This window comes from Sceloporus occidentalis, unplaced genomic scaffold (genome assembly GCF_023333645.1).
Source record: "Sceloporus occidentalis isolate IW3139 unplaced genomic scaffold, rSceOcc1.0.p SCAF_122, whole genome shotgun sequence".
Classification (NCBI taxonomy): domain Eukaryota; kingdom Metazoa; phylum Chordata; class Lepidosauria; order Squamata; family Phrynosomatidae; genus Sceloporus; species Sceloporus occidentalis.
In genome coordinates this window covers 1,142,083-1,155,076 of record NW_028317102.1, presented here as the reverse complement: position 1 = coordinate 1,155,076, position 12,994 = coordinate 1,142,083, and the positions used below count along the sequence as shown (strand labels likewise).

Sequence of the window (12,994 nt, the reverse complement as noted above, 5' to 3'; positions counted from 1 at the left end):
ACGGCGAGCCTCATCCGGGTCTGCAGATACATTCTTCAATACTAAACCGTATTATAAATCTTTATTTAATTCTCTGGGAACAAGAATATCCTCCCCCAATAAAAGATCGGTGCCTTTAAGAGAGCCAATATAACACATATGTACACACGCAGACGGTCCTGCAACGCCGATAAACAGGCACGGCCGTAAAACGTGCCGCAAGAGACATCTTCCGTGTGGCCCCCGCGGGATCTCATTCTCATTACAATTCATTCACAGCTGCCAGAAAACATTCATCGGTGTAACCCAGTGTTGCGTTTCATGCATTCTTAGGATTCTTAATGGGATTTCCTCTTTACTTACACTTCGCCTAATCTTATTTACTACAATAAAGAGCTGCTCGACTCATCTGAGACCAAAGACATGTTAGGACTACTCCTGTGCACTGCCTCCAGCGTGGCTGTTACGACATGCCCAGGGTGCGTGTTCAGGCATCTCGGAAACGCCGGCGTCTCTTATGGTGTCTTTTTTACACGAACCCCAGATACAGAGAACGGGTAATAAAGCGATCGGACACAGAGGTGAATCGATCCGTGGCCGGCGTCCATCGCCACCGAGGCCATCAAGTCCAACAGACACACGTGGCACATGGCGACGCTTCTTGATGATGTCATAAAACACAGACCGTATTAAACCACATTTACTTTTTATTAGGCATTAACACTGTCGGAAGGGTTCAACTCAACGCGTCTGTCCTCAAAACCACAAGATTTAGCTGGGGATGGGGAGACACAACGATAAATGAACTTTTGATATCAGGGCCGCCCTGGGGATGACTAAGTGGTCCTGGCCATGAAAGTGTGGCCGCCGGATGAAGACACGTATTATGTTTTTGTGCTTTTGCGGCATGGGGTCATGTGTATCCAGCCTGCGGCCACACAATCCAGAAACCAGATCTGCCACCGGCCCACCGGGCTCTTTCCCTTTTTCCTCGCTGAGGTCTATGAGCCCTAAAAGCCCCAGTAATGTGTATAGAAAAAGCAGGAAACGGCTTTCTAAACTCAGTAACTAAAATACAAAGTATCGCGGCCGACAGCCGAAGAGAGGATCGCGGCCGACAGCGGAAGAGAGGATCGCGGCCGACAGCCGAAGAGAGGATCGCGGCCGACAGCCGAAGAGAGGATCGCGGCCGACAGCCGAAGAGAGGATCGCGGCCGACAGCCGAAGAGAGGATCGCGGCCGACAGCCGAAGAGAGGATCGCGGCCGACAGCCGAAGAGAGGATCGCGGCCGACAGCCGAAGAGAGGATCGCGGCCGACAGCCGAAGAGAGGATCGCGGCAGACAGCCGAAGAGAGGATCGCGGCCGACAGCCGAAGAGAGGATCGCGGCCGACAGCCGAAGAGAGGATCGCGGCCGACAGCCGAAGAGAGGATCGCGGCCGACAGCCGAAGAGAGGATCGCGGCTAGCAAGAAGACCGGACACCGAACGCGACCGAAAAAGACTGTTTGTCCGGCGATAGCCTCCCCTGACAGCTGTATTATATCTTCGGGCCTCAATCCGTCATCTGACTCACCCGCGTGCAGGGATATTTATTTACAAGCGTGATTCAGGACGCAGGGATGCCTTTGATGATTCACTCGCCGCTACACATATTTTCGGAAGGTTGTAAAATCCCACTTAATATGGTCTTTACGCATCGATTACGCGTAAACAAAAGAATTATTTGAATTCATGTTTAACGTAAGTCTTTTTAAAGCCAAGAATTTGTATGTTAATGCACTGGTGTTCTGCGGAGTGACACACGGCTCTTCAGAGGTTTTGTTCGCGTTTTCTGCCAAAGTAGGTATCAAAGTGCGGCATCGACGTGAAAAGAACGCGACAAATTGTCGGATTAGGCTTAAATCGGATGGTGGGAAATATAACAAATTAATGGAAAGCTAGAGTGCGCCTTCTAGTGGCGAGATACGGAACTGCGACAACAAAGCCAAAGAAATTTCCCCAGAAGATGTTTTTTATATTCTTTATCACAAGTGTCAATTTCCTGCCCTAAAAGCTAATGGCTTTCTTAGAAAATACAGAAATTGCTGTGACTCTGGGGTTTATTATTATTTGCATCAACAATTGAATCTCACCTAGTTAACCCTGCATTATGTAAGCTTAGGAAACACTTGCTGAGGATTCATCCTTTTAAACTAAATGAACCTGCGTAAAAGGTGTTTAGAGATTTAAATAATATATATGTATTAAAACCCGACACTATGTACACCATGGGAGCAGACCTCTTAACTTCCTATATTTGGGAACTACACAATTACTCCTCCCGATAAGTTATCTCTGCTCTATTGTTAAATATCCATCACAGCTTTTACTAAAACTAAATTAGTTATAAGTACTTAACTAATTTAGTTATAGTAAAAGCTGTGATGGCAACAGTTCTCCTTTGATGTACATAACTGTTCAAAAGTTTGGGGTCACTACGAAAGTCTCTCTTTTTTTTTTTTAAGAAAAGCACATTTTGTAGATTAAAATAACATGAAATGGATCAGAAATCCAGTGAAGACGGGGTTAATGTTGGAGACGACTATTATAGATGGAAACGGCTGATTTTAATGGAATCTCTTCATAGGCATACAGAGACCCTTTATCACTCCCATCACTCCTGTGTTCCAATGGCCCTTTATCACTCCTGTGTTCCGATGGCCCTTTATCACTCCCATCACTCCTGTGTTCCAATGGCCCTTTATCACTCCCATCACTCCTGTGTTCCGATGGCCCTTTATCACTCCCATCACTGTGTTCCGATGGCCCTTTATCACTCCCATCACTCCTGTGTTCCGATGGCCCTTTATCACTCCCATCACTCCTGTGTTCCAAAGGCACATTGTTTTTGCTGATCTAAGTGTAAGTTTAAAAGGCTATTTGATTGTTAGAAACCCTTTTGCAATTATGTTACTGCTAGAAAAGTGACCCCAAACGTTTGAACGGCAGTGTATATTAATACAACTATACATTTTTCATATGCTCTTACTCTTCAAATCACCCTTTTTTTAATTACAGAAAATATAGAATTAAGTAGAATTTATAACTGACAAGATTTACATCCCGCAGATCCACGTCGCCCTCTCTAATGGGGCTTTTTCATTAGCCGGGGATTACACTGTCTCATCCTTCATGTAACCGAACCCTTGCAAATTTACTACTCCGATATTAATTTTGAGGCTAACTCAGGGATGACCCGGTATAGGGGGTCAAAGGGCACCGGCTTTCGGGTGGTCGCAATTATTTCTGTATTTACACCCTGCACCTGCTCATAAAAGATGATTAAATGGGAAGGAATTGCTTTTTTCCCCAGTCTCTCCACTGCTAAGCCCTTCTAAAGATGAAGAATACTCCCGTCCGGCTCCCCCGTACCTCACCGAATTCCTTACTCCGGAACGCGCCGTCTAACATCGTCACAAAATCTCGCCCCGCATTAAACACGTTGTGTTACGTTTGTGTAGCTCTAGGTGCGCACTGCATAAAGCTCCGGGGTTCTTGTAAACGTTCCCCGTGTCCCGGACGAGAAAACATTGGTTACGGATGAAGCGGGAGATCCGGGCGCCATTATATGTCAGATCAACGTGTCAAGTTAACGAGGGTGCGGGCTTACGGTGGAAGCGAGCACAAAAGAAAGTGACAGAAGCATCAAGCACACGATACACGGAGTACTTAAGAGCTTCCGCTAGACAAGATTTACTGTAAGTCTCGAGAACATTTTCCCTGAAGTCAAAATTAAACTGAGGAACGGCCATGTGGCGTCGGAACCTAAAACGAATATATCCAGCGCGCTCTAATTAAAAACAGAGAAAAAGGGTCAGCTTCCGTCAAATATATTAAAGCGGCGTCTCAGACATCGGATGCCCTTTAATGTACAATAGCTGCCTGGCCCCTTTAAACCTTTTGCACACACACGGGTTTATTCTGCAGGGTCCCCCGGTCCCCAGCTAGTTAGTGAGCGGGGGGGGGGGGCATTCCGCCAAATGCATCTCCCCGTTTTCCAAGAACTCCCCATAAAGCAGAGGTATCCTGACCATTTAGTATCAGATCCAGCCTCGGCTACATAAATATCTATCAATTGGTCCCAAAGTCACAAGAAAAGTTTGAGTAAATCTCTACCCTACCATGCCGCTAGCCACACTGCCTCAAACAAAAAGCGCCCCTCTTGGGGCAGCCCAAAAGACGTTATTTTCTTTCCCATTGTTTCCCAAACTGCTGATGTTTAGAATCTGTTGCCTTTTACTAAATGCAATAAAAAAAAATGGTTATTGTGCCAAGTTGCGATGAGGTTGTTGCTTTGCTGGAATTGGTCGGACTCATCCAGTTTGGAATTGCCTATATTTTTGCCCAAATTACAGAGGCCGGTGCTGTGTGAGCGACGATTATACGGCTATCCCAGGCCCCACGCTGACTTTTTACACGAGCGCATCTACGAGAAAACGACGGACTATTTTCAGCTGCGCGGCACTCTGAGAACCGTGGAAGTCCAATGAATGCTTTGATTCAATGAAAAACAAAATTAAAATAAACATATATAGACTGAAGCATCTAATAAGTAACAGATGTCTAGGGCTATTAAACCCAACAATACAAAAAGAAAGGCTATTTTAATGGCTCCTGCGGCATTCTGGGTATTCAGAAAACCGCAACTTGAATCGTAGAACGGAATAAGTGGAAGAGCCGGATCTGCACCCCGATCAGACTGAGAGCACCGTCATATTCTGTAGCGCTGTACACTGGGTAAAAAGGATATAACAAGCAGTTCACATAACATAAGAACCTGCTCAAGCGATGTTACGATCTAGAAGATTTTTACATTATATTAGATTTCCCCCATTGTTAAGTTGTTCATTGATTCTGGCAGTCTTTACAAACGGGGGTTCAGGACAGGAAATTATTTATATTAAATGATTTAGATAACGTTAGTTAGTTGGGTAGTTTCAATATAGGCTGACTTCACTATATACATTATGAAGGGCCATCAGTGAGCTTCTGCTCCCGATAAACTTGGCTGGCCCTGTATAAAGCATATCTAAATCAGCAATTTAAAGCCGCAGGATTGAACAATGCATTGTGCTGGGATGACCAGCAATGCAAGGGATGACCCTTTATAACGCACAGTGATTTGGGGAGCTGAAACCACAAGGCTTTTGCAAATTCCAACTCCAACAATTCCGTTATCTGATATCTAGGCTTTAGTATTTACTCTTTCAACTTCCAAGCCGACATGAAAGGAACGATCTTGTTTTAAATCACCCTGGATACCTAGCATTTATATAATCTGCTTGTAGATGAAGCCGAATGTAGGAATTTATTGCTTGTAGACCAGTTTTGGGGGAAATTATCTTCCAGTTAATGTATTGCAGTGTATTGTAACATAGATCAGTGCACCAGCACCACCTAGTGGCTGCAACCATGTAATGCATGCTTGGTACAGATGGCGTTATGAGAAGAAATTACTGTATATAATAAAATAATAATAATAAGGCTTAGAACCGCATTGCTCAGGATAGTGAGAGTTGAATGGCTTTGTTGAAGTGTCCAGTCTATCCTAAGGATGCTAGAACCAACGAGCAGGTTAATGGGGGGGGACAGGGCCGGCCGAAGACTTAACGCCGCCTGGGGCGAAGTTTAAAACGCCGCCCCCCCCCCGCCGACGCCGGGGGGGGCGGCATTTTAAACTTCGCCGACGCCATAATCTACGATCCCCCCCCCCGGTACTTACCTTTAAACAGTCCTGCGGCGAGTCTCCCTGCTCTGCCACGGTGCCGGCTTGTAATGCTGAGCGCCAGAAATTGACGTCACTTCCGGCGCTCTGCATTACAAGCCGGCACCGGGACCGAACAGGGAGACTCGCCGCAGAGGAGAGAGAGAGAGAGAGGGGCGCCGAGCGGGTAAGCGAAAACCACTCGGTGCCCCTCTCTCTCTCCTCCGCTTCAAAAAAAACCCAAAAAAAAGCGCTTGGGGCGGCAAAGTGCCGCCCCTTCTAAAGTGCCGCCTGGGGCAATTGCCCCAGTCTGCCCCATTATAGGGCCGGCCCTGGGGGGGGGATAATCATGCAGAAGCTGAGAACCGAAAGTTTAGATGGCTGCTCCCATGATATACACATAAGGTGTGTTTTTACCAGTTACATTGCCTCTTTTAATACCCCCGCCATTTGAACAGTACTGAAATATAATAAACTATTAAAGCTATTTGTTTATATTCTCATCCATTTCTCGCTAAAACAATATTACGGTCACTTTCACGATACATAACCACAGGTGAGCACGTTCACAGATCAACCCATCGGTTTGCAAGCCCAAGCATGCCCTATGCCTTGCTACATGCTTCATCTTGCCATTTACACGCACTTGTGGCAGTTAATAATAATCATATACAAAAAGTCGCATTGATATGTATTTCCAGTGAAAGTGTGGTAATTGCCAGTAGCAAACATATTGCATCATATGCCAGCCTTCTAATTATAAGCAAACAATGTGCTCAGCCCTTATTTTTAGCTAAAGCCTTTTATTTCATTTATATTTCCACTGTTTCCTCTGCACTTCACATTCATTCATTTAACAAAGACCTATTCTTCCTACCAGCCGATCCCATCCAACCCGGCTCTCTGTCTCCCCCTCTCAGCACAATCGACGTACTGCACGGCAAACTCGGCAGGTCCTGTTCTGTTTGCTATTATTATTAATTAATAATAATAATATATTTTATTTATATAGCGCTAACAATTTATGCAGCGCTTAATACAATACATAGATTCAAGGGGTCCGACAGGACGAGAAATGACAGACTGAGACAAACCGATACATTAGGGGGAGAGAGCCCGGCTCGCAAGCTTACAATCTTGCGATTTAGTTTTTAGTTTTTTAAAAAAACTAGCAAAATTGCTCAAAATAATGCAAAATGTAGAGCAGTTTAGGCGCACTCAATTTAAACTCAGTTACCATAGTTTCCTATTCCATCAGCTACTCCGATGTATTCCAACTGACCCTAAAAAGATCTGACGGCAGATCGGACCAATTTGGCCCATCTAGTCGACCAGTTACCCTGCTGTAAAGACTCAGATCTCAATCAGTCATTGGTCTGATCTTCGGTTCACAATAACCATGTGCCTATCCCATGCACGTTTAAATTCCCTCACTGTATTAGCCCCTACCACCTCTGCTGAGAGGCAGTTCCGCTTATCTACCCCCTTCTCAGTAAAAGTAAAATCTCCTTATATTACAGCTAAGCAGCTGAGCCTCTAGTTTTAGTGTCTGGCCTCGTTGTCTGGGACTTCACCCCCTGCTTCAGACAGCTCAGAAAGCAGAAATTACAGCCCACTTTGGATAATAAACAGAATTGTTTGGTTGCGCCTAGATATCCCCTTCAGTGACCAACAGCCAATAATCGCCAACATGCCAGAAACGGGTGCAGAATATTGCCTCCTGCACCCCACTCCTAATGAAGCCGATCACACATAACCATGCTGTTTCCGTGTAATCAGATAGAAAGTTGTGATGCTAAACAGCTTTTGTTGTCTATACAAATAAATAATAAAATAATAAATACATTTTTCTACAACATAATTAGTAAAATGTGACACATATTACACAAAAAAACTACTTTTGGGTCTTTTGGAATTTTGACAGACTATTCATAACAAAAATAATTATGCGCGGAATAAAAAAAAAAATAGCAAATAGAAATATATATCCACTGTTGTAGACTGAAGTGTAAATAATATAAAAAAAAAATAATAATTAAACACAGGGCCGGCCGAAGACTTAACGCCGCCTGGGGCGAAGTTTAAAATGCCGCCCCCCGCCGACGCCGGGGGGGGGGGCGGCATTATCTACCCCCCCCCACCGGTACTTACCCTTAAACAGTCCTGCGGCGAGTCTCCCTGTGCTGCCACGGTGCCGGCTTGTAATGCTGAGCGCCGGAAATTCACGTCACTTCCGGCGCTCTGCATTACAAGCCGGCACCGAGACCGAACAGGGAAACTCGCCGCAGAGGAGAGAGAGAGAGGGGCGCCGAGCGGGTAAGCGAAAACCACTCGGTGCCCCTCTCTCTCCTCAGCTTCAAAAAAAACAAAAAACCGCTTGGGGCGGCTTCTAGTGCTTAAATGTGGGGCTGAATTAATAGCAACAAAGTTAAAAGTAAAGACTATTTCTGAAATGAAAAAGGTGGCAGGGGTATCCAAAGCGATATGAAAGGGCTCTGTCACCGAAAATAAACATAAGGATTAATTATGGTTCAGCTGAAATATCAAATGTAATAAAATTAAAAAAAGGTCACTTGCAGCTACTAAAATAGATTAGTATTTTTTTATGTTTTTTTTATTTTATTTTGACAAAAGGGCCACTTTGAGTCCTAAAAGAGGATCAATACAGGTTAAAAGTCTCTTGTTAAAATATAACCATCCATCACAGCATTACCTCGAAGATCAGCAGGCAAACAATAGATTCCAGGATCGGAGGTAATTAGCTTGTATGTAGACACAAGATGTGACATTTCAAACGGGAAGCAGAGCATTGAAGCGGACTTAACACTTTGGGTATTCAGGTCTCATTTTTGTAAAGTATGTCTAACAATTTATTTAGTTTTTTATAAACTGCAGAAAAAATAAATAGCTATCATTTCTAATTTTTATGTGTATCAGCCCATTGATATCAGGCACAGAGGAAAGACAGTCATCGGCTGCTTTGGGTGGATGTTTGATGCCTTTAACCGATGCAGCGACCGATGCAGCGTAGCACTGAGGTCATAGTCTTGTATGCACAACATATGATTTTAGAAAAAGCCCATCTCAGATCCCATCAATACAATATTTAACTGCTTAGTGACCGCAGGGGCATTCGGTTTATAAGTCACCCATCCCTAGGGTACCTGCCAGGTGTAAGAAATGAAGGGTGCCTTTAAAATGGGACATTACATTTATTGCATAATGTTTTGGAGACGATTTGGGTTTCTATAAGGTGAGATATCTGGTTTTACAATGTAAGGTAACTTGCATAGTAATGCATTACAAAGGGTTTGGAACAAAGGCTCCAACAGAGGTGGGATACCCCACAGGGGGTCAGACAACTGAATCCGATGTATATTAACATAACTGTGTGCATGTTTGCATAGACTACCCGTCTCCTCCATAATTGGGTCATACAGGAAATCTCTGGAAAGAGGGGTTGGGTGAACCACTTTCTGGGAGGTACAAGGAATTCTGGGATGGCTAGTTAGGGGCTGCAATAGAAAGAAGAGTCTGAGTAAGAGAGAAAGGAGAGTCGGAGAAAGAAGAGACAGAGAAAGAGCGCAGTGAACAGAAGTGTCCTGGGTCAGGAGACTCAGAACGAAGCTGCGCAAGATGTCGTTCGGGAGAAGCCTGTGAGCTGAGCAAGGTTTACCAAGAATTTGTTTAAGTATCCCTTTTGTTTTGGATAATTATCAAATGTTTTGTGTATGTTATATGTTTTATAACCTGTAACAGTGACCTAATTCAATATCAATAGACATTTTTCTATACGCTTGTATTTGTGCTTTATTCGTCACACATTCCCTAAAAGAATATCCCTGTAAGAGGGTCATAATTTCTTACACAGGTTAGAGGCTCGACTACGCCAGGACTTGAGCCGAGATTAAGGGCCTTCAAAAAGATTTGATTTTGGATTCATTAAACCGGCGATTTAATATAAAAATCCATTGTGTACACAACCTCATGATACCGGCACAAGAAGACACTGGATATGGGGGATCCTGCCTATTACGCGATTACCTTTTTTACTTATATGGAAATCGTTTCATATCTGAAGCAGGAATCACTAGATGAGTTTTTTGTCTCACAATACGGTTAGGGTTAGTAATACTTTGACGTTCCTTGAGGCCGACGATTACCGCACTTCAGTATCAAGAAAGTGTCCTGGGTCATTTACGTAGACTTTCTTCCCCACCCAAGGGTAGTTTCTACAGCACCCCTTCTATTGGTGCTGGGGGTGGGGGCACAAAAAGATCCAACCCACCTTAACCAGAAGGCCAGCAGGAGGTTTAGATCTTCCATGAAGGACTTTACTGACCTTCCTCCAGTGTAGGAACCGATAGAAGGCAGTGGTGGCCACAAGGTCAAGACCTAAAGCCCCCAACCAAGAAAAGTCTCATCTAACACATGCTCTGGGATCCACACCAACTGAAGCATTCCCCATGCCAAAAATAAATGTGAAATACATAAACACACCCAGAATGCATAGTGCCCAATAGTGCCAAAAGGTGCATGTGAATAAATAAAACAAATAAATGGTCTATATGGCACCAAAAGCTCGTGGTGCAAACGCCAAAAAAAGGTAGGAGCAAACCGGAAAAGGAGAAAAGCACCTTGGGCTTCATGACCTCAGGCCAGAGGAGGAGAGGATCTCGCATCCCAAAAGAAGATCGTATACCCGATCTTTCAAATCTTTCAGGGTGACCCCTTTTACATGCCATTTATTTCTATCTAATTTCCTTACTGATTGCTCTATTCAAAAAAGTAGGGCAAGTTATTTTTTTTATTTATTTTTTAGTATTTAGTAATTTTAGTTGAGAAAACACCCAAGTCCATCAAGTTCAACCCTTCTACCTATTCTACCTGCTTTTGATTCAAAAGGCGGCAAACAAAAAATAGGGGATTTTTTTCGAATTTTGCCACTTAGGGAAAAAGAAAATCCTTCTTGACTCCAATAGGCAACTAGATTTCTCCTTGGATCAAGAAGCTCAAAAATATGAATATTAATGCATGGTCTCATGTTTAGCCGTGTATGTTCTGATTTCCACCCTTTTTGCAGGCATCTGTTGCATCTGATAGAAGCACCTCTCTTGCCAGTGAATTCCGTACCTTTATTGCCCTCACTGTAAAGAATCCCTTCTTTCTTAGCGTATGAGATCTTCTCTCTTCCCGTCTCAGAGGACAAGCTCTCGTTCTTTGCACATTTCTGTTAATGAATGGGTCGCTCTTTATATCTGCCCCGCACGTATTTATACAATGTTATAATATCCTCTCCTGAGGCGTTGTATCTAACTGCAAGTTTGTTTTAGTTTATTTTTATAACTAAGATCTTCCTTTAAAGTACCGGTGCCCAGACCTCAAGGTGAGGTCTTACCATTGACTTATAAAAAGGCAAGATGGCATCTTCCCGCCAGTGAATCAATACCCCGATTTTTTACATGTCAATATCCTGTTGGCTGTCAGCTGCTGACTGACATTGTGCACTGTTACCAAGTCTTCGTCTCCTTATTAGTTTTTCCCCTGGGAGATACCATATTAAGTATATGATGCAGATATTAGTTTTCCTATAATGCATAACTTTATATTTGTCTGTATTGAACTTCATCTGCCACGTGCCTGCCCACCCAGTCCCCCACGTGCCTGCCCAGTCCCCCCACTCTGTCTAAATCCTCTTTCAGAGAAGCAACATCAAGGTTATACTGTATTAAGCTGTATTAAGCTGCCTCATTTTGTGTCATCAGCAAATACTGAGACGTGACTCTCAATACAATATAGGAGATCATTAATTCTCAAGAAGAGAACTCAGGACAGACCCCTGGGGTACTCTACTTAATACCTTGGTCCAGTTTGAGAATTTTCCATTGACAACCACTCTTATTCTATCTTTTAGCCAATTTCCCATCCAAGTACAAACATTTGCCCCTAAGCCTATTTCTGACAATTTGTACAGTAACCTTTTGTGTGGAACCGTATCGAATGCCTTTTCAAAGTCCACAGAGATCTCATCTACCTCGACTCGATTTTTTACCGACTTCTTCACAGAATTAGGTGGCTTTGACCGGTCTTTCACAAAACCATGCTGACTCCTATTAATTATTATCTGATTCAAGATGTATTCTTTGCCAAAATATCTTAATAGCTTAATAGAACACGTTAACAGACACACATACAACATAATGCTAGTTCATTAAATCCTCTGGCAACAAGATTTGGTTTTTTTGGGTTGCAGACAGACGGCACATCGGTCACCTAAACAGAATAATAGCCCAAATAGTCAAGAGTAAGTGAACTAAAAGAACAAGTAGCTGGAAGTTGAACGCAAAAGGAACTTACGGGAGTCTTCCCAGCGCAGGAGGTGCAGCTTCCATGCGGAGTAATAGAGAAAGCCCAGCACCAGGAAGAGGCAGAGGCCAAGCAGCAGGTTCCTCATGAACACCAGAATTCCCATCTTCACAGCATACCTGCTCTCCTACATGACCTGAGGGACCAAAGCACAGACACGGTGAGCAGGAGACACGGTCCCGGGCAGGCACCCGGCTTCAAACTCAGCAAAAAAGGGTTCAGCAGTGACAGTAGGACGTTGCTTCTGGAGGCCAGCACCTCCGTGCCCAACCTTATAGAACGCAGGACATGCCTACCTTCCACCTGGTATTACAACAGCCATAGAGTATAAATCCCAGCCTGTAACCCTTGCTTGGCAGAAAAAAAAAAAAACAACAAAAAACTTCTGACAGCTCAGAAAGCTCTGAGGATAATAGTATCATAGATGATCAGATAACAGAATTTGCGTCTTCCGAGCGGCAGCGATGGGGACTCATAGCACTTGTTTTCACTATAAAAATTAATGTGAATAACAAAAGACTATTAAATTGTTCTTTTGGGAAATTTTATGGTGGTCTTGTATTTCCTGCTGGTGGCTTTGAGTTTATCCACTAAAACAGTGAAGTTTAAGCTATTTAACTATACATTGTATGGGACCAGCTTGTACGCGACGGCCGAGCTGGTCCGGCATAATGCATAGATCAAAGTGTGGGGTGTTTGAACTATACATTTTACAAGACCAACTTAGCCCTTCTTGCAGGAGAACCTGGGTTATTTTTATTTTATTACTCAGACTCATGGGGCTGAATCACGTACATATCCTCCGAAGCCAAAAGCTGATTTCAAAGAACCCTGTAACCAATGTTAGATACTACGCCGGAGGTGGTATTCGGAAACAGCATGGATACGACCGGTAATCCTGTAA

At 43.7% G+C, this 12,994-nt stretch overlaps 1 protein-coding gene across 7 annotated transcripts in view; it reads right to left on the bottom strand.

The window, feature by feature from the left end:
- Positions 1-12,196, bottom strand: part of LOC149282142 (CMP-N-acetylneuraminate-beta-1,4-galactoside alpha-2,3-sialyltransferase) — a 99,117-nt gene extending 86,921 nt beyond the window's left edge. For all 7 annotated transcript variants that reach the window (XM_089498549.1, XM_089498552.1, XM_089498554.1 and 4 more), the window contains exon 1: positions 12,082-12,196. In XM_089498549.1, coding sequence (XP_089354675.1) covers positions 12,082-12,196 — 115 coding nt within the window. The remainder of the gene's footprint in view (positions 1-12,081) is intronic.
- Between the last annotated feature and the right edge of the window lie 798 nt (positions 12,197-12,994).